The 27,086-nt window shown below is 38.1% G+C and overlaps 2 protein-coding genes across 4 annotated transcripts in view; one reads left to right on the top strand and one right to left on the bottom strand.

Annotated features, from left to right (window-relative positions):
• Positions 1 to 24,802, bottom strand: part of tnn (tenascin N) — a 72,155-nt gene extending 47,353 nt beyond the window's left edge. The window contains exons 1-3 of one of the 3 annotated variants that reach the window (XM_088085453.1): positions 24,572 to 24,802; positions 23,387 to 23,459; positions 16,314 to 16,406 (exon numbers count right to left, since the gene is read on the bottom strand). In XM_088085453.1, coding sequence (XP_087941579.1) covers positions 16,314 to 16,332 — 19 coding nt within the window. In that variant the 5' untranslated portion in view covers positions 16,333 to 16,406; positions 23,387 to 23,459; positions 24,572 to 24,802. Of the gene's footprint in view, positions 1 to 971; positions 1,123 to 16,313; positions 16,407 to 23,386; positions 23,460 to 24,337; positions 24,472 to 24,571 lie in introns of those variants that run through there. The other 2 variants (XM_042497247.2, XM_088085454.1) reach the window with 2 other exon arrangements.
• mrps14 (mitochondrial ribosomal protein S14) lies at positions 23,837 to 26,614 on the top strand. Its single transcript, XM_042497246.2, has 3 exons — positions 23,837 to 23,992; positions 25,648 to 25,812; positions 26,012 to 26,614. The coding sequence occupies exons 1-3, from the start codon at positions 23,924 to 23,926 to the stop codon at positions 26,192 to 26,194; spliced, it is 417 nt and encodes a 138-aa protein (XP_042353180.1). The 5' UTR covers positions 23,837 to 23,923; the 3' UTR covers positions 26,195 to 26,614.
• Positions 26,615 to 27,086: the final 472 nt, after the last annotated feature.

Raw genomic sequence — 27,086 nt, 5'->3', positions numbered from 1 at the left:
TAACTAGTGACTAAAGCTGTTAAATAAAACTGTGAGGTAAAAAGTACAGGATTTGACTATTAAAGGTAATGGAATATAAGTATAAAGTAGCACAAAATACCCAAGTAAAGAATCATCACATTTATACTTAAGAAAAGTACTAGAGTAAATGTACTTAGTTACTTTTCACCACTGACTAGGGCTTAAAACACTTAAACACTTAAACACTCACAACTTCCTTTGCTGTGTCAAACCCCATCACATATCAGCATTCATCACTGGCCAGGATTTCCACAATGAAACTATGAGGACAAATTGTTACCATGCAAACCCAAACTAGCATAAGGACAACTTCACTCTCAGGACACTTCATAACTTCCAGGTGTCAAGTTAAAGTTTACACTGTCATGTAACTGACAGCAGGGTCAGGGTGACAGGCTGCAGATGTGGACTGTGTCTATCACGTCCTACCATCCATCTGATGATAGCCCGGTAGATAAAAAGAGGTGAGACAGGGATAAACGAAAAAGGAGAGAGAAAGGAAAAATGGGAGTATAGATAGATGGAGAAAAAGAAAGACAGAGAAAGAAAAGCTGACCTGTAGCGTGATACATATGTGAAAAGAAAGAGTACCAAAAGGAAGGAAACACATAATGGTCCCCTTGGGATGATGTAGAAATAAACAAGAACGCTTTCTTAGCACAACCCAATTACCAACTTTAAATTACCAAAGTTTATTTTTCTCTTTATAATCATCAAAAAAATGCTTCCATTTGGTCTACTACATAATTAGAAATGTTGTAAAATAAATTACTTTAAATCTTACCTTGAACTAAACAAAACTTACAAAAAACCTTCTGAAAATGTGACACAGGTTAATTGGACTAATAATAGCCAGTAAACTAAATCCTTCAACAATAAAAGGCATATTGAGGACAGTACAAATTAAGTCACATGCTTAGATCACTGAGAATTACAAAATGTTGCCTTACCCGTGAGGGTTTTCTTTAACTTTCTCCTCCTCTACTCTCCTACTTTCTCTCTTCTCTCTGAACGACTGAACGTCACCAAGTCTCTCCCTCTGCCACCTGTTGATTCAAAGACCTCAACACTGCCAGTGACTTTTGCTCTCTCCCTCCCTCTTCAATTGCCAAAATCTCTCCCAAATGCCTATAGGCCAATGGGCAGTTAGTTTGGGAGTGTCTCCTCTCCTCAAAGGATTGAATTGAGAGGGAGAGGAGGAGGAGAGAGATAATGAGCAGCACTTACTACTCTTTTCTCCTAAGTCAATCATGCCTTTTACCTTACTTATTCATCATCTCAACACTCGTGACTTTTTAACAACTCTTATTAATAATGACAATAATTTAGCCTGTCTGTATGTGTTTGGTTATTGTAACAGAGGATGTTGAAATTAATCCATTTAGCAGACGGGTCTTATATGCAGTAACTGGATAAAGGTTGGATTCATGGGGGCGAGAACGAAGCCAAGAAAAACATAGTCGGCTTAGGATGGAAGGCACCAGTGGTGAGAGGTTATTTGAAAAAATACATTTTGTTAAAGTCTACATAACAAAACAATTGGGATTCAAATAACATGGCTCCCTAAGAAATCGATCAGACAGCTGCAACTGATTCAGAATGGTGCTTACGTCCTCACTAAAGCCCAGTTCACTGTGCGATTTTGGGCTGTTCCAGACGAAAGATGACCAACGTGAAAGAAACGTGGCGATATCTTTGATTGTAGCTCTAAGATGGTGGTCTTACGTCCCACAGTGAGAGAGGTTCAGGGATGGCCGTTGTCACTGTGTGACTGCGGTTATGACGTCAACTAACCAATGAATAGAAATGCAGCATGAAATGATGCATTGATTAGCGCAACACTGCTAAATGTTATTAGATGCTAATAAATACTTTGAGCTCTAGTTGCAAAATTGGCATGCCAAGTTGGCCTCTTTTCCCCAACCATGACCGCGTCCTCTGTCTTCTGCTCCTCCTCTCCTTCAGACTTTTTTTGACACATAGATGCCACTGTAGCAAGGGCTCAATTCATGTTTGCTTTCATTTTTTTCTTACCACGACAGCGGTGTAGATGGATGACGCACGCTGACGATGTTTTATTCTTGCATATTGACATCAATGGATGTACTGTATGTTGTAACCTGTGATTCAGTAGGTGCACAGTCTGCAAACATCAAAGCTGATGTCATGTTCAGGTTTATTAGATCCATGTCGCACAGTGTAACACTTACACTTACACTTAACTTATAATATTGCTAAAATCTCACAGTCTGTAGAAGGTTTAAGACCAAGAAAGTAAATCACATTGCGCCAGTTCTGAGGTCTACGGCATCCTGTCTCAAAAGTATCAATTTCAAAATACTACTGTTGATTTATAAAGCATTGCATGGTTAAGGATCCAAATACATTTTTGACCTTGTGCTACACAAACCACTGAGACCTATTAGGTCATCTGGGACAGGCCTGCTTCGTGTTCCCAGAGTCAAAACTAATCAGACAGCATTTAGTTTTTATGCACCACATATCTGGAAAAAACTCCTCAAAAACTGCAAGTCTACTGCAACTCTGAGTTCTTTTTAATCAAGGCTGAAGACTTTTCTGTTTGCTGCTGCCTTTGAGTAAATCAAATCTTTTCTACTCTAGTATTTCAAACTTGTCTTAGTAGTGTTTTTTTTTCTATTCTCTAGCGCTTTAATGGCATTTTTAATTGTATTTCAATGTCCATTTATAATGTTTTTATTTTGCACTTTGTCTATTTGCTTTTGAAGCTTTATGTAAAGTGCTTGGAATAGCCTTGTTGCCGAAATGTGCTACATAAATAAACTTGTTTTGCCTTGCAGCAGTGGCATACAAATCTTATTAAAGATGGAAAGAAAAAAGCATTATTTCCTAGAAAAACAACTTCAAGGGGTGTGGGTTTTAAAAAAATGGTGCTAATATTCTTTACACAAATGTCTTGGTCAGATGATTGGCAGTGAGACACCATAAAGTCTTGATTGATGATCTGACATTTGCGTAGTATTCTCTATGAAATGTTCCTCAGTTTATTCCTGTGAAAAAAGCCACCGCTAAGAGCGCTGTGAGGACGCATAGCAGGCTAAGTCCTTCAAGCCGACAGAAATACCACAAGCATCTCGATCAAAAATGTACCCCCTTAGACTGCAATATGACCACTTTGAAGCATGCAAAGGTTTGGTTTCTGTTACACAAGTATACAATGTGAAACCATGCACACAGCTAAGTGCATATGAGGAAAGAGCACACACATCAGCATCTACCACCATGACCATCAGCAGAGACCCCAGGTGTCAAGGTTGGCAATACTTTATGCTGACAGTGGCAGTTTGTCTCTAAATATATAAGTAAGGTTTCGGGTTTCTGTGGGAACCCTGACGATGGGAGGATTGTTCTACTGAAACTGGAGCTGCAGCTGAGGGGCCAGGTGTGGTTGTTTGTACAGAACAAATGTTGCTTGAACTGTGCTCTGTGACATAAAATGGCACCATTGCACTCTGCATGCAGGGAGACAATTAGCAATACATGAAATCCAAAAACTGAGATGTATCAGTGAATCATAGCAGCTGATCAAATGGGACCACTGAAAATCTTGGGGTGGCACACCAAAACCAAAAGCCACAACTGAATTTCAGGTATTCTGGTATTCTGATATGCTTTTGTAGTTTATAGGCCAGCTGAAAACTATGTCTGAGAGTTAGGGAATTGCTGATTTCTATGTGCATATGTATGCAGAAATTATAGGCGATAGGAAACTTTATGTGGCTGAAGTGTTCTGGTTTCCATTCGTTGTCCGTTTGTAGTTGGAGTAGCATTAACCTATCATGTTTTAATGGCGGGTAAACAGTGTGCACGGACAGGCAAAATGCACTGGCTGAAATGCACCTATTGTCTACCATCTGACAGGGACAGGCTGAAAGGCTGGATTTTGCTCTGATGGCTCATTATTCCCAAACCTTGATAGTACAAAAACTGTCCCACTGGACCAAGAGCCCATTTGTCAGACAGCCCGGTATCCCATAAACAAACACCTATTGCTCCAAAGGCACACTGCTCTGAAAATTCACACTCTCCCACATAAATAATCAGACCTTTCAAAGCGCCAGTTTTTTTCCTACAATGGCGAAGGCATGACCCTCCAAACTCTGCCTCAGACTGGCTTGTACTCATTGCCTTAATTGGTTGGTTTGGTTAAATTTGGACATTAGAAATAAGATTGGTTAAGGTTACTTAAGAATATCAGGGTAAGCCAGTCAGAGGCAGAGTAAGGCAGAGTAAGGCGGGTCATGTCAATATTGCTAAAAGGCCAACTGATTACAGGCCGTGAATCATTCTAACGACAGGGAGAATCTATATTTTTGGCACAGTGAGCATTTGTTATAGGGATAGTGGGCTATTGGACCAATGGTCTTTATGTTCACGGGGACGTTCTCCAGACTACTGGGGTTTCAAGATGAGCTGTTGGAACAGTGGCAAGGCACCTGTCTGCCAGCGAGTTAGCTTTCAGCAGCTAAATGGTTAACCATCTCGAATACCTAGTTGCTAGCTTTGTTTGTATGCCGTCTGGTGCTGGGCTGGTTTATGTGTAATGAGTTTATCAGAGCTTTTTTGCTGAAAACAGTTTTGTTGAAATAATGCTTTTAAGTTAAGAGGTGTAAGATTAAACCTGAAATTTTCTGAGCATTCATCACTTTTCATATTACACCTGGCCAATAGATCTATGGTTGACATGTGTTTTGTGTTTGGATGGATGATGTTTTTTTTTTTTTTTTTAAGATAGCATATTTGCCTGTGTTTAGAAAAAAACAAGCACTTTCCAAAGGATTATATTGTTAGCACTGAAAGACAACATAACTCCTGCAAGATAATATCTGTCATTTTGCTACAGTTTCTGCAGTGTTTTCTAAAGGCAAACTGCTCCTTGGACTGAGGACAGAGAGGGATGAATCACCGGATGCTCCATAATGGCACAGCCATTACTGAGGGTTTACACTTCCTCTGGATGTTAAGATGTAACCTTGGAACATCAGTGCATATAATGTTAAGCCTCAGATTTAGAGCTGCAGTGGAGCCTTCAACTCATCTAACTAATTTCCATGATCAGAGAGCTACGAAACTAGGACTCTTTCAATTATGCTATGCTGAGAGAATAAAGACTACAAAGATTAATTAAGTTGCCTTGAATTTTCATTTAATCATGTTGAAAGATTCTTTTTAAGAAGTACAAAGCTCTTCAGTCATTATCATCAGAAAGAGGAATGGATGTATTAATTAACTTTGACAGAGTTGAGGGTAAAATCACCTGGAATCACATTTTTATGGAAGACAGAAGAAGAAAGGGAGACTGATACCCCATTACCTCATTAACAGATAAGCCTCAAAAAACATTTTCATTACCCTTACCATACTGATTAAACTTCAAAAATCAATGACAGAAGAATACTCCGATGTGGCATTACATTAAAAAATGTTTTCATGTTTGTCTGAGCTACCTCCCACAAAGACTTAAGATGGGACTCACACTCTGTTAAAGCAGAAGTGTGTAAGATTCATTAGTATTTAGTGGCATCTAGCAGTGAGGATCGCAGATTGGAATTAAGTGAAACTTCTCCTGGTTAAAATTCCTTCACCGCTCACTATTCAGAGGGTTTTGACTGAGAACCAAATTATCTGCAGAGGTCTCTTCTCACAAAACAAACAGACCAGGCGATTAAAACAAGCAAAAACACTGAATAAAGCAGTTTCATGTTAAAATCAATGCTTTTTGGCTTGTTGGAGATGGGCTGCTTGCCCAGCACCTAAAGTGTGCTCACCTTTTTTATCTGATAACTTAAAATCTAGACATTCAGCTGTTTTTACAGAGATGAATTATGCACAGAGGTCTCTTCCTCTAAAAAATAAATGGTGATTTAAACTGGTAAAAACACTGAATAAAGCAGTTTCACCTTAGAAAATAAATGACTTGTCTTGACTTGTCACGGAAGGGCTAACTATGGTGACAAAAAATGTGAAAATGGAAATGACTCTATCTAGAGCTAGTAATTGGTTTGTCCCCTCTGGACTACTGTAAAAGCATGGCAGTGCAACATGGTAATATCCGTGGATGAGGACCTGCCCCCTATGCAGATATAAATGTCTCACTCTAAGGTAATGACACAACAACTCCTATTTCCAGGTGATTATACACTAAAGAATACATAATTCATATATTACAGTCCATTTCTGCCAATATATTCCTCAACACTGAACCCTTTATGGCAGTATACAGTCGACTATTTCTTATAAATTCTATTGCATACAACTACATAAATGCTACTACATGAAACAGCGGCAGGTAGACCTATACTGGTAGGCAGCATTTGCAGTATGTGTGCGTGTTTGTATCACGGTCAGCATGTCTTTTTGGTTGTGTCCTTTATGTCTGTGTGTGAGAGCAGCGATATGAGCAGACTGTTAGTTGCTTATCTGAGATCAGCTTCAAATGTTTGGACTCAATTACTGACTCTGGGATCTGAATCCGTGCAGGCAAACTGGTTTAAAACCAGCCACATGCAAGCACGCATGCACGAGAACACACACACACAAACACACACACACAAATGACCACTCAAATAGCAAACTTGTCAACATGTTTGTCACAAATGTCAACAGGCATTAAGTTTCTATTTCAGTTGACAACTTGTCCACAAGTGCTTTTACTAATTTTGGAAACATTCGGCATATCAAAAGATCTTTTTACTTTGGCCCTTTGTGGTTTGGTTGAAAATATTGACCAATCACAACCACGACAACTTCAACTACAGTTAGTGGCTGTAGTTTAGTAGTTACTTTGCATGAAATTGTAAAAATAAGAATATGGTAGGGCGTCCCATTCCTTCCGGCTCCTATCTATCTCTTCATCTCTCCTTCCTCATTCAAACTTAACAAATGTGTCCATCACTCTTAACAAAACACGGGGAATCCTCAGCTTCAGTGCATATAGAGGATACACAGAATGTCAAATCGGCACATTGAATTTGATTCATGTATTCTTGTGCTGGGTGGGAGGTGATGATATTCACAGCACTTCATGGGACAATGAGAAAATATCTCATGCACGTCATGATACTTTCAGGGAAATGTGACTGTTTCTGAAGTACTTGTTTTTTTCAGCCCTTGTCGGGAAATGTACCCCACATTAGCAACAGATGTAACAGAACTCCCACAGAACTCACAGCAGGGTGAATTTTATATGACGTTTCCTTTAATGTGATGCGTGTCTGAACTTTGTTTCCTCTCACTGAACTCTTATTAGAAGTGTTCACACACCTTCGATTTCCCTTCAAGTCAGTCTTCTCCTTTTACTAACAGACCAGAAGTTGATATCAAAATGAAAACCATGACAAACAAAAAGGTCAACCCACTTGCTGAACATCTGGTCTGCTCCAATTGATTTGGCCTGTACTTAATAAGAAGGTGCTGGTTTCAGCGATCTCCATGTGTCAGTTTATTTTCTTTGGTCTCCTTAGAGTCCTCTTTAATGGTTTACTATGAAGGAATTTTTAATTACGTTGCCAAACAAGTACCACCAATGAAAGTGCAAGTGAAAGCCATCCGCAGATGAATGTATCCTCACACTGCAGCTTGTATGATATCTTATCAACTAGAGCCCTACGAATGGTGCCGTCATATTACATACTTAACAACTTACAACTAATGTAAAGTTACATACTTAATGCAAAGTTAGGCTGGCTATTTTTAAGCAAGTAATGTTATGTATAGGTTTAGAAAAAGAAAAATGGTAAGGCATCATCATGTTACATACTTGGCGTAAACTTATGCAGGCTAGGTTTAGGGCCTGTCAACCTGTATGCAAGCACGTCCATATAGGAAAACTAGGCAGTTGGCAACACTTAAGCAAGGTCGGCGAAATGTGCGCTTAATATTTAAGAGTAAAATCGTGGAGTAGTAACCAATAGTAGTAACTAACAGCAGTAACTGCAGACTCCTTGCATACTAGGCTACACTTTCTGTAAGAACAATGAAATGTGAAGACGTGTGCCTATCACGCTGCTCCTACAGTTATGAATATGATATACAATTTTTGCCAATAGATACCCCTAAATCCTACATACAGCTCCTATAAAGCCAAGTTGGATCTTCCTGTCCTGCTTTACTCTAAATTCAACTAAAACACAAGAAACCTGTGCTCCAAGTTTCTTGTGTTTTACCCACCTTGACTACATATCAGCAGCCTCTTTTACTCTGTGTGATGGATAAGGCTGCATATTGTATACTTGCTGTCACATACTAGATGGAGAAAATCTCCAAGTAAAACACTCACAAAAACAAACTTGTCATACAACTGACAGATTTATAATGTACAACTTTGGGTAAAAATGTCTGGAAATTACTGGTGGGCTGTACAATCACAATAAAACTTTACTGTGATAAATTTCCTTTCTTGTGTTCACTTGATGACCGTGGAAAATATTGACGCAGACATCGCTTCCATCTACTTTTCAATTAGGTTGTGATCTGGTTAGTAGGGTTAGTCATGAAGTGGAAAGTGGTTTGCTTTTTACTCGTGCTCTTTAAACATTGACCCCAAACTAAAGCTTCAAAAACAAAAGATATCCTAATTATCAGGATAGAAATGTGTTGTTGTGAGTGGAATGACGTTCCTCATCGTTATGGTTTTGTATTTCTTAGATGATTAGTGACCTCAGTAAATACAAAACCATGCTGGATGTATACCAAAAACCTTCATTAGACCATAAAGTGCAGAGCTAACCAGAGCTGTTGTCTTTGGACATTACTGCTAGTTGGTTGCTATGCTACAGTTTATGAAGCATCCTATAAAGCTGAGTCAAGACATTGTGGTCAACAACATTATTTACTACGTTGCTCATTTGACTTGAAATGCATTGTTAAAACTTTAAGCACACTGCATTCTTTCCTGAGGCTACAAGAGAAGAGCAACATCAGTAGCGGGAATAAAATTAGAAGCTTCATTTTAATTGTAGGGGAATGACAGAGGGGCAGTGCTATTCTTAAATTATTTCCATAGATTCTTGGTCGTTTTGTGCGGAAGTTTAAAATTTACAGTGCTTTCAGTCTCTTACTCACAGATTAGAAGAAGATTAATCATAATGAACACTAATTAATCAAACAAAGCAATGTCAGACTATGTCAAGCAGTGTCTTTGAAGCGATGAGTATTGCTGACATACCTCTATTTTCTCTCCCAACATATTCTCTTCAGCAAGTTTTGGATTTGAGTTTGCCTGCTAAATAGAGGAAGTCATTTATTGTCCTTCTTGCCTGCTGCAGCTCTTTGCTATCATCTTGTGTTTCCTGCCTGCTAAGATAAATAGCAGCCCTCCTGATGCTCATATATTTCTAGTTAGAACAACCATATGTGAGGACTTGCACGCATTGTTTTCAAAAGGAATTTAAGCTGCCTAATGTCATGCCACAGTCAACATCATATTTGGAACATTACCAGTTATGATAAAGATGTCATTAACAATGGTAATAATAATCACTTTGTTCCCTTTATAACAACTCCTTGCTGAAAGTGAGTCTCATACTAAACTCAGCATACAATAACATGTATGACATCCTAAAGTGCCATGTATACCTTAATATGGTGCATACAATACTAAACTATTAAAATAATAATTAGATAGATTAATATATTTATACACCATGGATTCATTCGACAAGGATCAGTGGTCTACAGTAAGTTTATCATTAATGTTTTGTAGTATTAATATGTAGTATTATGCAAATTAGTATTGTTTTAGGGCTGTGGAATGATCTGCCTGATGATCTCCATCTTGCTACATCACTATCCTCTTTTAAATCATTTTTAAAAATGTATTTTTTATCAAAAGGCATTCATTTTTAATGGATTGCTTTATTAATATATGGTACCTGAAATTGCACTTAGTCTTGCTCTGCACTGTTTTGATTTTATTTTCAACCACTGATTTTGATTTTTTCTTCCGTGTTGTATTTTTTCCTTTTCTATTATTTTCTTCTGAGTGTTGATCTTATATTTTTTCTTTTGTGTTGCATTGTAAAAAATTTCCTGTGTGTGTTTTGTGATTTCAACTTTACAGCACTTTGTAATGTTGGTTTTGAAAAGTGCTATCTAAATAAACTTTATTATTATTATTATAGTGTGCATTAAATTGGTTGCTTTGTTTTGCTTAATTTATATGATTTTTATCTTTGCTAATAATCTGTTGAATTCATCAAAAAATTCAAATGGGCCCCTGCAGTAAGTCTGAGGACTCCCTTGCCCATGCCTTAACCCTTTGAAACCTGAGCACACTGGCTGGATTTCTTTCAAAAACATGGGAAGAAAGGCAATGAGCAACTTAACAAAAAATGACCCTAAAATTTGCAACAATTACGTAAAGTTACAAGAAAATTAGCAAAAAGAGCACAGCATGGCGCCTCATCATCTGAGATTATGCCTTGGCTTGTGGTCATCATATGCAAAGCATAGTCTTTTAAGTTTATTGTGTAAGTTACACATTTCCAAACTGCATGCTTTGCATCAAAACCTTTTACTGAACAAATGTTGTAACGGTCGCAAAATGCAGGTAAGTATTTTGCAATTTTGCGTTGTTTATTTGTTAGGCTCTTGGTGCATAAAGGCATTTAGTGCGTATTAGAAGAACTGTCGCTGAGGCTTCTGTTCTGACCGCAATATTGTGGCACTGACCATTTATAACTACTTCATGTCTATCTGTGCTTAAACAACCACTTTCAGTAACTAAAATCTGAAACTTCATTGGTTCCTTTAAGTAAACATACAAAAAGTATGTTAACTCCACTCTTTGAACCATATATTTAATCACCCGCAGGCTAACTCTGTTTCCCTGTAGATCTGGAAACTGTTGATTGAGGGTGCTGATTTGATCTGAAGGGGAGCTACACTATGAAGGGCTTTGTGCAAAATAGGAACTGACAGACAGACCCAAATAGCAGCCGCAGACATCTAACACATGAAAACACACGATTTATGTTTAAAGTCTGACTAAATGTCTGGCTAGTCTGGGTGTTATTTGGCTTCATTCACACAGCCAAGTCAAAGCTGACAATTTCCCATCATAGTGGTAAGAAAGTTGTTTTTTTCCATTCCTGTCTAAACATTTAAAAATAGGGACAACATGTTTTCTCATTGTTTATGTGGAAATGACAAGATCAGATCAGAGGAAGCTCGGTCAAAGCAGGCATCAATGTCACATTCAGCATGTTTACACTTGTGAAATGTCTCGAAGGCTGTTTTCTGTTTTTTACCGGTGTAAACTGAACATGTGTGACTTTGGTGGACGGTAGATCAGATTAGAGGATGCAGTGTAGATAAAGCCTAAATCATTTAAGGGGAAACAAACTAATGCCATATGGAGGTTTGGTGGATGTGCTCCTTTTTGTGTGTGTTTGGCTTCCTTTGATGCCTGCCACATTGTGCACAGATAAACAAAATTGTGGGTGCACATTAGCCCTCACACAAACCCACACTATATGCATGTTTATAAACTATAAGATGTTGCCCTGTTTCCATCTGTCATCGATCTTTAATCCACACCACAGTTTGGTTTTTTGTCAACCACAGGGTATAGAAAAGGCAACATATGTGCTGTAATTGTCCTCCACATTGTGATTATCTACTAATGTTGTTCAACCACAGTCAGCGGTCAAAACACCCAGCTTACAGATTCAAAGATTATTTTTAATGTAGCTTCTGTTTTGTTAGATAGCATATGTTAAAGACCAACAGAAATGATCTGATAAAGATATGAAACAATGACTGTGGCCTGGACTAAGACTTCATAAGTGCAGTAAACATCTGTATCAGATCTCAACTTTAACTGTTTAAAAGTAATCCCAGTGAGCAAAAACCTCAGACTTCAGATCGATCTGAACACTCTGTTTCCAACTGTTCCAACTTCTACTTTGAATACAACATGACGTCTTTACGTGCTCATCTGGTTTTATGGTAAAAAGTGCTGCTATTCTCCGTTACAGTCGATCCCCCGGCTACAGTGAAGATGCAGAGAACTGTTGCCAACTCTTTTCCAACGAAGATAGCTAGCACTAGCTCCAAAAACCACTAAAAGTTGCCAGGTGACATCATATGCTCATTTCCACATTAGTGACATAATTGCACATTAATGGCAGCATAAAATATTAGATTGAATTAGATTCAATATAAAATCCTCAACAAAGTGTGGCTGACCAGCTTATTTACGGTTTAGTGCTCTGCTAACTTAAATGACGATGAAACTATTCAATTTTGCAACTCTTCTAGACTACTTATGGATCAACTCACGATGGTGAAATCATTTAATGAGGGCATTAATGCTCACAAAAGTTTCTACTGATTTACAGATGTCCCAGAGAGGGAAAGACCCCGGGCTGATGGCTGAAGAGCCATGGACTCTGATTACTTTGAGCAGTATGCATGGTAATGAATTACAATATTTCTCTACAGAATTTCTCTCTTTATCTCTAAAGGTCAAATTAAGTCGCTGAATTTGTCGCTTTTGGGAAATAAAGTTTTTAAAAAAGGGGCTAAAAATTTGCTAAATCTAATGAGAAAGTTGCCAAGACATGGATGTATTTAGAGAACTGGACACAGTGTTGAATGTGGGGCTTGATCATTCCCATGAAAGTTGCTCAGTGGAGCATGAAGCCAAAATTGTTCAACTGCCATGCATGATCTGCAGATGACTGGCACTACTTTCACACTGTGGAGGCCACAGAGCAAGTGACTAGAGTCATATGGCAGCCGAGTGCAGCTAATTCCGGATCAGTGCTCCGTGGACTTGAACGGGGATAAAATTTGTTTACTGCGTGGCTCTTCTAGACTTTTGCTATCAGACCAAATGGCTCAAATGAGTCATTTCGCCGGCATTGTGATGCTCAAAAAATGTATCCATGGATTTACAGACCTCTCTCTCGTCTGGTAAAAAGTCTTTGTGGGCCGCAGGGCATCACATGATGATGTAATTATACAATTACAAAAACTGGCTTCAAAGACTTGTGAGCTTCGTGGGGTCCTGTGCAGAGAGACTGAATGTGGGAAACCCTGACCAATCAGAGCAGACTGGGCTTTTATGGGAGGCCAAATTTTTTTCCTAAGATGGCAAAGGCATGACTCTCTCCCTCTGACTGGCTAGTACTCGTTTGCATCGTTGGTTGGATTGGTTGGGTTTAGGCATGAGGAGTGAGACTGGTTGGGGTTAGGATGTCAGAGTAAACCAATCAAAGGCGGGTAGGGTGAGTAGGACGTGTCATGCTTTCACCATCCTTGGAGATAATGTCACTTTCAGGAGGCGAGCTTAAAGAGAAAGGCGCAAAAATAAAGCCTACTTAGACAGAGGGTGAATACAGGCGTTCCAGCACAGACAGTATGAAAGAATTGAATATTTTCTTGATCATTAAAACATATAAACATATTCTAGTAGAACCCAAAATACATATATGAACCTAAAAATGAACCTAGTAGGTCCCCTTTAATTGTTCACACAAAAGAACAAGCTTCAGTAAAAATAAAGGCACTTAATTAGGCATCTATGTACACTACACTTCACAAAATGAGATGGACCTGCCATCAGAATGATAATTAATGAGTCCTTATTCATGTGCTGGCACATTAGCAAATGAGTTAATTGGAACAGACAGCAAGTCAAGCAGCAGTCTAACAGATGAGCTGGTGTCAACAGCTGTAAGGGAGCTTCCTGTATGGGCTGATGTGGATACCAGTCCACAGGGTCGGGTCATCCTGTCATGAGACGCCGCGTTGAGACCTGACCCCTCGGTCCACTGGCTGACATTATCCAGTGCTGCTCATGCTTTTGATCTCTTGGACTCACTGGTGGTTTTTTTGGCTCAAAGGAGAGAAACAAGGTGAGAATTTAAAAAGCTCGAGAAGGTAAAATAGCATTCACTGCATGCCAACATTTGTGGCTGATTCTCAGTTTACAGAATTCATTGAGGAGACTGTGGTGTATATTTCTACTTCCATTAAAGATACTCATGACCTCAGGAAGCTATTTTTATTTATTCATTTTTTAATTTTTTTAATTAAAAAAAAACTTGACTTTATTTTAAAGAAAACTTGCAGTATATGGTGTTGAAGATTTCAGTTTTGACTAAACATTTGCTAAAGTAATTTATTGGAGTTTAGTTTGGTTATATTTCAAATTCTAAATATTAACTGAAATATTTGAATTTTTATTTTAAATGCATAATGGTCCCAAATATCAGTTATTGGTCTCATTAACAACTAATAATCGGCATTGGCATCGGCCCTGAAAAAACAATATCGGTCGACCCCTAGTACTCATGGGCTTCAGATTTTTACAAGAACACAACAGGAACAAAATCCTGTGTAACTCATTGTGGTATTACTGCTGCAAGCGGGACAAAAGAAAACAAAAAAAACCAAATCACCACTGTGTCAGATATCTTATTTCACATGACAGTAAAAACAAAGTTAAGATAGCCTTTGACTGATAGGCCAGGACTTTTAGAGTTTCTGCTGGAAACTCAAGGCAACCAGTTACAGACACAGTGACAATGATTAATTACATACTATTAACATGACCCTATTCTTCACAGGGAGTTCTAAATAGCTAATTTCCTTCTTGTATTAATATAACTCAAACAGAAACACGGAAAGAGTGAGGTCATATGAAGCGAAACTTCCTCAAACTCTGACCAAAAGGAAATTATTTCAGCTTTGTAAAACGGCACCAGGAGTTACCCTTCACCTGATTCTCTTGGGTCAAGAAAGATTTGTTTTCAAAGCTTGCGGCCTACACTTCCGAGAGCACTGGTGGTCCCACCGTAACTAAGTATAATCACAGATGTGTCTCTTTCCCTCTCTCCCTCTCTCTCTTTTGGTCTAACCTCCAAAGTAACTGGACTCATTTAAATTCAGATCTCATCATCTTTTAAGTACTTCTGTTCTTCTCCTTCACGATGACATCAACACCTAACCATAAAATCAAGGGAATACTCTTTGGGCTTTTAAAAATTTCCTCTGAAGTGGGGAAAAACACAAACCAGCTAATGTTTTTCTTTCTGGGGTTAAACATAAAACATTTTATTCAAACAACTAGTGGAGCGGCTCTTAAATAGAAGAGTTATAAAATCCTCCCCTCAGCAGAGCACAAGTGAATGCAGCAAATCTGCAGATGGAGCTCATCATTTTTACTTGACCCAAAAGACTCCGTTCCAAGTCTTACAATATTGTGATTGATAATATTGAGTTGGAAATGTATCTGCCAGCACAAGAAAATGATAAAACAGATGCTATAAAACGATCACGCATACGACTGATGCCCACACTATCACGCAGAATTTAATGTGTTTGATGGGTACAATTTTCGAAAATGTTAAAAATGAGGAGACTTTGTATTTTGCACATTCATGGAAACATCATAAATTAAAAACGAAAGCTTTAACAGTTAGACAAATGTATCATATGTTTTCATTATTGCAGTATGGGAAAAGAGGAAATCTTTTTTTTTGTAGTTACACATAAGTTTTGTGTATAGTATATGAATGCATGTACTGTTAGGGACTGTTTGTTAGTGAACTGGGGGGTTACAAAAAGGGGGAAACATGTCAAACTCTTGGGAGGAACTTGTGATTCTAATTCTGGCTCACGGGAGGGACGTATAACTTTAAGGTTACATTTTGCACTTTTTAAAAATACCTGTTAAAACTCAAATCCCCCGAGGAGTTTAAAAGGCATGTTTTCCATAAAAATCACAAAAATTACCCCAGATATCTTAGCCAGAAACTATAATAACATAAATGATGGGTTAATCACATTTCCGACAGTCCTTAAACAAATTATGCACAACAAAGAAAGCACTCATATGCACATATTGCTAATGCAGCAATGTGTGCTTATTTCCCGTTGTATTGACTCAAATAACTACATTTGGTGTGAATATATGTAAAAAAAAAAAAAAGGTTATTTATGGTGGAGGGAGGGTCATGCATATTTTTCCAGTCATTTAATATTTGTAACATTAGGGATGGTACAACAATATACATTAATTAAATTAACACCCAAGTGTAATTTTTATTTTTCATTTGTAAACTGCTATAACTTCAGATTTAAATCCTATTTCCAGAATAAAACCCCGTCCTTTGCACTCTAATAAAAACATGCTAAATATAGTGAGGTAAAGAGGATTTTTGACAATCATCTGCTTTGGTGTGTGATTCACTGCCTTAAAATGTTCGTGTCAACTTGTTCGTTAAGTATGTGAGAATACTTACCTGCTTCCTTGTGTGCCATAAATCTGAACAAGCTCTCTCTTTCTTCCTTTCATTCTTTCTCTCTCTCCGGGGGATGCTGGACATTCCTAAAGCCTGGAAAGCAAGAGACCTCTGAGTCAGTCAGGTCATGGCCTGCCACTAAATGAGCTGAATCTGCCTCAAATGGTTACGATTATTGTAACCCTGATTACTAAGACGAAAAGAAATTTGTAGACATGTTGGTGACGGTATCATTACAGTTAAATTGTCTATGACCTTATGTCGATAGTATGCACCAGATAACCAAATAAATGATGGTGCAGAAATATACAGTTCTAAAAACATCATTCTGAACACGTTAGAATAAATAATTTAAAACAGAGGTTTATCATACAAAAGTCAAACACTGCAGAGCCACATGTTGATAGTATTTGTTTTAATGGTGTGTTTAGTTATAAGGTGCTGGCAGGTCTAAATGATCTATTTCTACCCTAATACTGCTGTCTCACTTTCTCCCAAAACACACTTGTACAGTGTTATATATATATATATATATATATATATATATATATATATATATATATATATATATATATATATAAATATAGTTGCACGACTGAATGAGTTTTCCATGATCAAAAATCCAGTGTGAATGGTTTGCTTTGTCCATGATTTATTAAATCACCTTTAAATACTGTAACATGTGCTTGGTGCTTTACATTTGGCAAAAAAAATTGTCAGCGACGTCCGGGATAAAACAATGGTCCAGTTGAAGGCCTGAAACCTGTGGCTCCACTTGTGAAGTTTACGACATCTCATGGAGAGAGAGAGAGTTATTTATTTTACCCAGCGAGAGAAATTCAGGAAATGTCTCACAGTAAGATTTTTTTTCCCCCTCTTTGCACCATGTACTGTATGCATTTGATTATAGTTTCATAGAATGAGTGGAATATTTAAAATGGACTGAAACCGCATTTGTATAGACTGGTGATTCAAGACATAACACTTTCTTGACATAAAGTGATAATCATATGTTTGGCGTGTATAAAAATAGGCACTCGCAGAACTAAAGTAAAGAAACGTGAATAAAAGAATAAACACTTTTTGTAAACTGATTCAGCGTGAGAAGAAGTGGCTCAATTAGGGTATTTAATAGTGGATTTGGCAACCATTGGATTAAAAAATGTAAGACAAGATAAGTGTTACTATCTCAATGATAGTTATCAATATGTTTTTCTTATGACTTGGTTGTATAACTTTAATCGCTGCCATAGATTGCACCAGAAATGAGCACTCCATGTTCCCTCATCTTTAAGTCAATGGGTTATTTAAATGGGTTTTTGGTCAGATGCCTGAACCAAGGTCTGTGTTTTTCACAAGTTTAAGAGACTTTCACAGTTCTACGATATATAAAATGTTGCTCAAGATTTCACTTAGAAATTTTAAGTTTTTATGCCTCTTAAAAAAAGGCAGTTGCTAAGACTCCTGAACATCACCATACCAAAAAACATGAATCTGTAGTGAAGTTTATTTATAACCTAATTTTAGCTTTTTTCTTTTGGCGATTGCATTTAGACTTCAAAACTCAAAAAGTTGCATTCCTTTGTGAAAATTATTTTGCTAAACAAAAATGTGTAAGTATCATAAACGTTTATTTGCCACACCGCTTATTTTCTGCAATAATCCAAAAATCCCATTGGCTTTTTGGCGAGGGAACAAGGACGGAGCTGTGCTGTCGCACTGGCCTACAGAAAAACATCAACAGCAATCTATATCTATACATCATAGACTGTGCAATTCGAGAGTTACAAAGAGGCATGGCACCTCTGTTTTCGTGCCAACTTCCCTCACAATATATCAACATAATATTATGTTAAGGTATTGGAATATAAGGAGAATTTTCTTTTGGCAGCTGAAGATGACTGCACATGATGTGATGCTATATCCTAACCATGGCCTTGAGTCTAAACTGAGATCACACTAAAGTTCAGCTGTGTTAGGTTTTATTAATATATACATTTCACCGCTATTTTACTGCTGACTGGTACAGTGTAATTATGTTGGCATGATGTATGTTCACAGGCTGGACATGTACACAGTTAGGTTGAAAGTGGGAAAGCCCACCCACTTTGAAACACAGCAGATTGTTTATTGCTTACAAGTTGTAATGTACCTGTAATGATGTTGTCTTAATCAGAGGAAGCAGACATGTTCTCCCTGGAGCTTAGACTTGTTTCTGTTGACATATTTGTGGCTTTGTGATTGGATTAATCTTGTTGAGGGTCGGATGAAGATTACCTAAAGCTGTATAGCAGAAGTTGGTGTTGATCAACATCAGAAAGGCCAGCTGGCTGTCGATGGCTGTCTAGTAGTTGTTAGTGGAAACTAAGGTCCTGTTTACACCTGGTGTCCTCAAGGCGTCTTGAGATCGCTCAGACCACATTTGGAGTTGGTCTGAGCTGTATTATGGCCATATTTCTTAAGCAGTGTGTGTGCTTATATGTCCTGGGCCTACTAAGCTGACGTTCTTGCTAATCTCCTCACTTTCTGTTGCTGCCGACACAGCACTGATGGACTGTCTCTAGAGCCATTCGCTCTCTGGAGAACAGTCAGGTCAATATCTGCCTGATTGCCACAAGCTCACACAGCAGCAGCTGTTAAACCATCCCAACAAACTCAAACTGACACCGAGACAATTCGACTGTCGTTAAATCCATTTCTAACTGTTGAGTAACATCAGCCATGTGAGTAACATCAGCCATGTGAGCTTGTGCGAGTAAACTCTCACCAACTGTCCTTGGCACAGAAGTCTCCTGCAGCAGTAGTCTCGTAGACTTGGGTGCTTAAGTGTGTGTACAATGGGACAACCTAGCTTTCCTGGTAGAGTGTGCACCCCATATAGGATAAATCCTTTGCAGCTGCACAGGTTCAATTCCAACCCATGGCCTTTTGCTGCAAATCACACCCCTTCTCTATCTCCACCTGCACTATGAATAAGTCAGTCATTACATTATTAATTATTTTTAAAAAAGTGTGTGAACATCATGAAAACCTTCTCATTAGTTAAAAACATCAATGCATTTGGTCTTTGGGAACGGACATGATGTATGTGTATATTTGCATATGAAGCAGGGACATGAGAACAGATCACAAGTGGTCATTTGAGACATATGTGAAGATGTATTTTAACGCTAGATGTAAACAGACAGACTTAGAGATGTCCACTTGTGATTTGATCAACCAAGATGCATGTTAATACCAGGTGTGAACAGAGCTTTCCCTCAGACTTAATGTGTCACATGTTGGGCACAAGCCAAACTTCAGAGCTTTAAAAGGACTCTACATCTCCTGAACAGGGCACTAGTGCCCACTCAGGGATTCAATTTAGTGTGAAGGTCAGAATAAAGCCTAAAATTCACATAACCACAAGTACATGATACATACTACAATACCTTTTTTTGTATAAAATGTGTGTTTGCTACATGGATGCAGGCAGTCCATCCACATACCTGGAATAATAGTGGATTACAATAACAGGTTTAAGATAAATATAGCACTTCCTGTGTTTCACGTGGTTAAAATTCTACATGATGCTTCAATCCCAAGAAGAACCCAATGCACCCAGAGTCTCAGCCTCAATAACATCATTTTGACCATGTTCACTGCCCTGCTATCATATTTATGGATGAGGCCACTTGTCTGCTGTACCACTGAGTTATTCTAACCTATCTCAGAAAGAGATCAGTTTCATATCGCACGGCTTCATTCCCAAATCTCCCAAGTCTTTGCTATAATCCAGCCTGAGGTCTTGATCCCTTAAAGGCATGAAACTGCACTGTTAAGACACCTGTCTGCAAGACACCTTTATATTCAATTGCTCCTTTGATACCAACTGACAAGAGACTGCATTGTTGTCATTCTACTGTCATCTGTATGATCCACTTTTAATGTTCAAGGTTTTAAGGATCTTTCTTTCCACTGGTCCCTTAACTCAAAGTGCTCAGAGCTACACCAAAGCTCAAATGCTTCTGATTGTCACTGACTTCAGTTTGAGCCGATGAAAGTCTCATATAAATCCATTCTTTAAAGTGTCAGCTGTCAGTGCTGTTCATACTGAGTAACAATATAAAGCTTCAAAATTGGATCAATGTGTTGTTTAAATGCTCTGAGCTATTACCCCATTGAATTTAATTTTCTACATCTACTAATTTCTTGCCATTTGTGAAACACTTCTTACCAAGTTTTTCAGTCAAAGTGAAAAGTGACATGGCTCAAGGTTTCAAGGGGTTGGACCATGACATATCTTTTTATTTTGTCAAATGCAGTTGACCAGCACGATTATTATGTATGTTTACTTAGGGTACAAGTATTCAGTGCTGCATGTGCCAGTTGCTTCATCCTGATGTCATTTAATCTGAAAGTCTTGTTGTTCACTCAAATCAAGCTGTTTAAGGTCTGATGAAAGAACTCCTCCAGCAGAGAGGTATTCTCACCAATCAACAAAGCGTTACCCCTGCTGGCAGAACCTGGCAGCCTGGCATTTATCATACATTTTTTATACAATATATGAAAGAGTGGAAGGTCACCTTTCAGATCCTCTCAAGCATTTGACATCTCTATGTTATGGAAGTAAAAAAAATTACAGAGGGAACGAATTTGACTTCCAGGTGATCTTGGAACAGCCCCCTCAGGGGTTTGAGCTATAAGCCAAAACCAACTGAGGGCCAAAACACAGTTTAAACGAATACTTCACCCACAAAATGACCATTTTGAATCAATTAGTCATCCTGTGTTACCTTCAAATCATGGAGAAAGCTTTGTTTTTACTCGTGGCTCTGCGTAAAATGTTTGATTGGGGACTGCATTTAACAGCAGCAAAACTGTATCAAAGCATCTGTTTATAAACTCTCACACAACTTGTGCAGTATAATCCAAGTCTCATTTATCCAGTTCTATGCTCAGTACTTCCCAAACTCAAACATTTAAGCAAAAAAAACAACAGAAAAAAATAGTATTGGAGTCTGGCTTTGAAAAGAGCATTGACAAGTTTCACATTCAGTTCAGAAAAGTTTAAGTGAAACTTAAAATGTGAGTTTGGGAAGTACTTAGCAAACAGCTGGATATATGAGGCTTGGATTATACTGCTTGCGTCGTGTCAGAGTTTGTTAACGAGTGTTTTGATATAGTTTTTGAAAACTTTGGCTGTTTGCTTGTAATAAATCAATATGTTCACCATTTTCTGCGAAGGCATATGAGGGAAAAAAACTTTTCTTCATGAATTATAGGTAACACGGCATGACTAATTATTTTACAAATGGCAATTTCGTGGGTGAGGTATTTCTTTAACTATGGCACACAGTGCTGCTGTCAAATGAAAAGGCTGTGTTTTCCAAATCTCAAAAACTGAATATTTCTCACCTGACAACCATGCAATTGTACAATTACAATGATCTGATAAGATTTCTTGCCCACTAACCCATAAAATAAAAGACAGGTGATTTTTTTCCCCCTCAGCTTATGCAGAAACAAAGATACTTAAATACTCACTTATCATGGTTGTGGTGTTGTTCTGATTCTATTATTACCAGATTTACAAATACCACTATCTGTTAAAAAGCCATACTGATGCATTTAATCTACTGTCATTATTCATTTAATTCAAGCCTGTACAGAGTTTCCAGGTTGTTCTTTATAGAGGAAGCACTGCCTGCAGTTTGTCATGTGTTAATATTTATCCAAGAAGGCATCCGCTCAAGGCTCCAATATAATGGTATTGTTTAAGAAACCTTTAATGGAATCTGCAGCAATTGTTAAATGTTTTTTTTCTATAAAAACTTTTAAGGACAGCACCCTGCTGAACCATATGTTGAAAGAAGACCAAAGTGCACCATTATATGTATGTACTTCCTTGAAGCACAAGAGTTTCATTGTTAGTGGTATCAAGGGAGGAAAGATGTGTCTGGGTTTTAGAAGTCTGAAGAACAGGATCTCAGTCAGACATAAGGTTTATATTCAGCATGAAAGACCACACTGCTTTGGCGGCAATGAGAAAGAGAAAATATAAGCTTAGACTCATAGAACAACACTGCCACCTGTTGGGTCTTAAGTAGTACTACATGCATCTAAAATGCAGGGCCCAACCTTGGAGTCAAAACAGCAAAAGCACACAGGGAATGAAGCTGGTGTTGAACTCATGTACACTGTAATGGTTGGGGTCTTTATGTTTATGTTATGTATATTTTATGTTCTTTACAGTAAACTTCTGGTGATGTACCATCAAAGGGTCATAGTTGATCCATAAGGTACTAATATGTACCTTTTCTTGGTTGAAAGGGTAAATAGAAGTTGCAAACTAAGAAAGTTTGTACCATTTTCCCAACATATAAGGGTACAATAAAAAAGATGTTAGTCTGTGACCATAATTCTGTTGGGTGATGGGATGGTCAGTGTGCCAGGGCTGGTAAGAAAATTATAAAGTTCAGTTAGAGCATTCACTTACTTCTATTGAGCATAGGTTTGTGGGGAAAAACAGCCTTTTATTAATGCTAGTGAACTTTAGAATATGGAAAAATGTAGTGAAAAGAATATTAAAGATGTGTAAAGAATAAACACACCCATACTTTTGCAGTAGTCTATTGGTCTGCCATTAAGGTGGATGAAATTGGATGAGCAATGGGGCTTAGTCTAGGCTACAATTTAAAACAACTATTTCTGAGTTATGCTCAATTTTGTGTGATATTTAGGCTGAAGCCTTGGCTGGCAGTATAAGCCTAATTTTTAAAAATGTATCCTCAGAACAGCATTGATGATTAACTATTTCCATGATAAGGAACAGTTTCAAACACAGCTACACTGTTTCAGACAGAGGTGTTGCAACAAAGGGCAATATGAGATACATGATGTGTTTTTTTAACTTTATATCATGGAAAACTATTCTAGCAGACCCCCAAAATGCAAATATGATCCCGAAAATGAGCAAAATGGAGCTTCTTTAAAGGGGCCCTATTGTGCTCATTCTGTAAAGAAACGTCTTGGCTAAACTTGTAATGGTCAAATGATCAGTTTGCCACAGGAGGAACTTGGATCTTACTTACAGGGGTGTCGTAGTGCGGGGAGGAGAGGGACTGATTACCCAGGGCTCCAATGGGACGAACGCCCTCGAAAAGCCTGAAATGAAAAGTGTTGTTTTATTTGCCTTTTTTTTTCCTTCCTCCCAAAGTAATTAGTGCCCTATCTAAAATAAAACTGGCTGAATAAATTGGTTTAAAGACTGCAGTTCATATAAAAAAAAGTAGTAAAAGCTCTCTGAGGTCCGTCCCACTTCATTTACACCACCTTTACATTTTTACACAGAAGAGTACCTGGAAAGACGTTTATGTCATATCTATCTATCTATCTATTATTATTATTATTATTATTATTATTATTATTATTATTATTGACAAAGTAAAACATATTAGATACATAATAATAAGCTGATAGCAACGCTGATTGGAAAAGATGTTTCGGACTGAGCCTTAAAATTTGCATTTGTTTCCGTTTCTCTCTCCACACTCCTGGTCGATAGGTGGAGACATTTTCGGCGTGTTATTTTCCTCCTTTGGTGGTTTTGGACCACAAAATCATTCAATATGGCAGCCCACAGGATAGCATGTTTAGGGTTGAATGCCCTTTATTCCTCTGTCTGCGCCCCAAAGCAGGTAACATACTGAGTATAACGCTACACTTGGTAATTTAAGTGTGTTTTTATGAAGACTACATCGCTGACTAGCGAGACGGACGGAGAAAGCAACGTTTTCAATATTAGCTAGTGCTCTCATTAGCTTTCCGACGTTAGCTTCATAGCTAATGCTAGTTAGCCTGCCTAAAGACAAACGCCTTTTAATTTCGTGCTAAATAATGTCCAACCTACAAAGCGCAGTAGCTATAGTGAGGGGTATGACTTGTTCGTATTATAACCTTTACTTACCGCAGACAAATGTGAGAGAAAAGTGAACACTTTAAGTCATTTCTGAAGCTAACGGTGTCTTGAGTTGCGTCCTTACCTGTTACACCACCGAGTCTCTAATGTCAGCCTGTTGTGCAGGTAAACCACTAAAGGAGGTGTCATTATCTCATTTAGACAAAATAACAAAGGACTATCAAAGAGTGATAAATAAACAGTAAGCGCGCAGGAACATTCACAGCCCTGAGAGGAAAACTGAGGAGTCGATTTGGTGAGATTGTGGGGACGAATGGGCTGCGTTCCAAAAGTCGTTCAGCGTGCCCTTGGCACTTACCTTGCCGTTCTAATAGTTTGTAAAATTTAAGTGAACTTAGTGAAATAGATCCTTGGAGGGCTGAGGGAGCAAGTTAGAGGTCGTCAGAGGTCTGTATCACCCACAATGCATTGCAGCTATGCATGTGAAGTTATAAGAAGAGCTCTGGTAGCACCACAGAAGAAAGAGAGGATGAATAAATTAGGGGAAAATTAATTCATTAATTAAATACAGGTACATTCATCATCTGATGCTTTTCAATTTCAGTGAAAGTGAAATTTCCTCTCTCACCCAACTGAACAGCAAATGCTGCTTAAAAAGGAAAACTGATATGGCCCTATGCCCAGCAACCTCCATCCAGCCATTTTTACACTCATTTCACTTTGATACAGTATCACAGGGTCACTGCTCAGCCTCTCTTTCAGCTAAGGCATCCTTGGCTTTAAAAACATTGAAAAACTGTGGCTTAATGCATGAGATCCATGGTTAAATTAACTTAATTTTACAGTTTTTCCGAAAGTGCATTCAACTAAAGGCAGTAGAATCAAGTTTGTTTTGTTTTTTTGGATTTATGCTATATTTGATAGTGAGATAGCTACATGGAGTATAAACTGTTGCTACAATGAAGATGAGATGACGTTGAAATAATCACAAATCCCACGCTGACTCTGTCCAAAGCAGATAATAGTGTGGATGAATCCAGATCAGATGTATGTGGACAAGAAACAAATTGGTAGGGATAGTTTTGTTTTTCTGGAGGTTGGTAGGGCTGCAATCAAAGCAGCAGCCAACAATTTAAGAAGATGTAAAAAAGAAGTAATTTACTGTGCACAAGTTAAAGGAGCTGATGGGATTTTATTTCACTGGAGTTGTACCTTGTATAATTCCTTGTGCCAAATAAATGATCCATTGACAGCATCCCTTTGTAAATCTACACATATATATCAGTATTAAGTGTTTTCAATCCACTGCCAAAAAAGCCTTAAGAACAGCCTGTAACAGTAGACCTAGATCTTTAAAATAAGTCAATTTGTGCTTTTCACTCAGTGTGTTTTGTACCAAGGGGCGTGATATTAACTGTCACTTGCTGTGTGCAGGCCCTGAGGAGCTGCTGGGGGGCGGTGGAGCAGGTGCGGGGTTACTATGTTGACTGGAGGATGCTGAGAGATGTCAAGAGAAGAAAAATGGCCTTTGACTATGCTGATGAGAGGCTACGGATCAATGCATTGAGGAAGAACACCATCCTTCCCAAAGAGCTTCAGGTACAGAGCAACTTTTTGACAGTGTGTTGTAAAACCAAGCATTAAATCAATGTTCACATTTATTAAATTTCACCTGAATCAAAACTTTTGTGATCATATATTTATAATTATTTAACAAAAAACAACAACCAGTGTGTTTCTGAATTATTTAAAATACAAATAAAGATTGAATTCCTAACAGTTTGAAATCTTTTCGCAGGAATTGGCAGATCAAGAAATCGCAGCTTTACCAAGGGACAGTTGTCCTGTGAGAATACGCAACAGGTGTGTGATGACTTCCAGACCTCGGGGAGTGAAGCGGAGGTGGCGACTTAGCCGGATTTTCTTCCGTCACTTAGCTGACCACAACCAGATGTCTGGGATTCTAAGGGCGAGGTGGTGACCGGGGATCCATTGGACACTACAGTCAGACTGGATAATAAATACAAGCTGTTTCTGTGGATATTGACTAAATTCAACACAGACTTGTTTTGGCCATTAAATGTCTAGAGTCTATCGAGGCATTGACTGTATAAAACAGTTCCACTAATGCCTGGAAGATGTTAATGTCTAAAGTGTATCCCCTGAGATTACTGCAGCATATTGTCATTATTCTGTATGTGCTGAGGACATGAATATATCCTTTTGGTAGATTGTTTGCCCCAGTCAGTATGTTGCTTTTGCTTTCCTGAGGCTCCTCTATATGAAAAACCGAATATTTAAAGAGAAATATTGTTGTGACTCCTAGGAAAAGCAAATATCCAAGTAACTTACTATACTCAGAAATGGATGAATAAATTCTGTTGTACATTACAAACCCTTATCGCAGTGGTCTTGGTTTATTGTGTAGAATGTGATGCATAGACTGTAATAAGTATAAATGTAGTCAAGGGAAACATGGGTTTTTGACATATTTTATCTGGGAGGCACTCTGTGCTTAAGATCATTATTATTATTATATTTGATACTCAATGGTCTAAATTGAATATTATTTCCCATATTTGGTGAATGGCAGCAAAACTCTGTACTATGCATATTATTTTACAACGCTTAGTCTGATAGGCATAATACAAAATTCAAAGAGAGAGATGATTTTTATTCTGCAAACACAATATGCTCTTTCTTAGTCTGAGAAAAAGCATACTGGCTCGAAACGTCACAGAATAAAAATCCTTAAATGGGAGCTCCCTGGTGTGCTGATCTCTAGATCTTCACATTTTGTTCATCTTGGATCCAGCACCCGCTACGGGATGTGCGTGTCTTATTTTGAATTTCCCTTAATAATACAAAATTAA

The sequence above is a fragment of the Plectropomus leopardus genome, chromosome 12 (genome assembly GCF_026936395.1).
Source record: "Plectropomus leopardus strain MGB_pleo_1.0 chromosome 12, ASM2693639v1, whole genome shotgun sequence".
In the NCBI taxonomy this organism is placed as follows: Eukaryota; Metazoa; Chordata; class Actinopteri; order Perciformes; family Serranidae; genus Plectropomus; species Plectropomus leopardus.
Note: the sequence above shows the minus strand (reverse complement) of the source record. Positions and strands in the feature narration are given on the sequence as shown.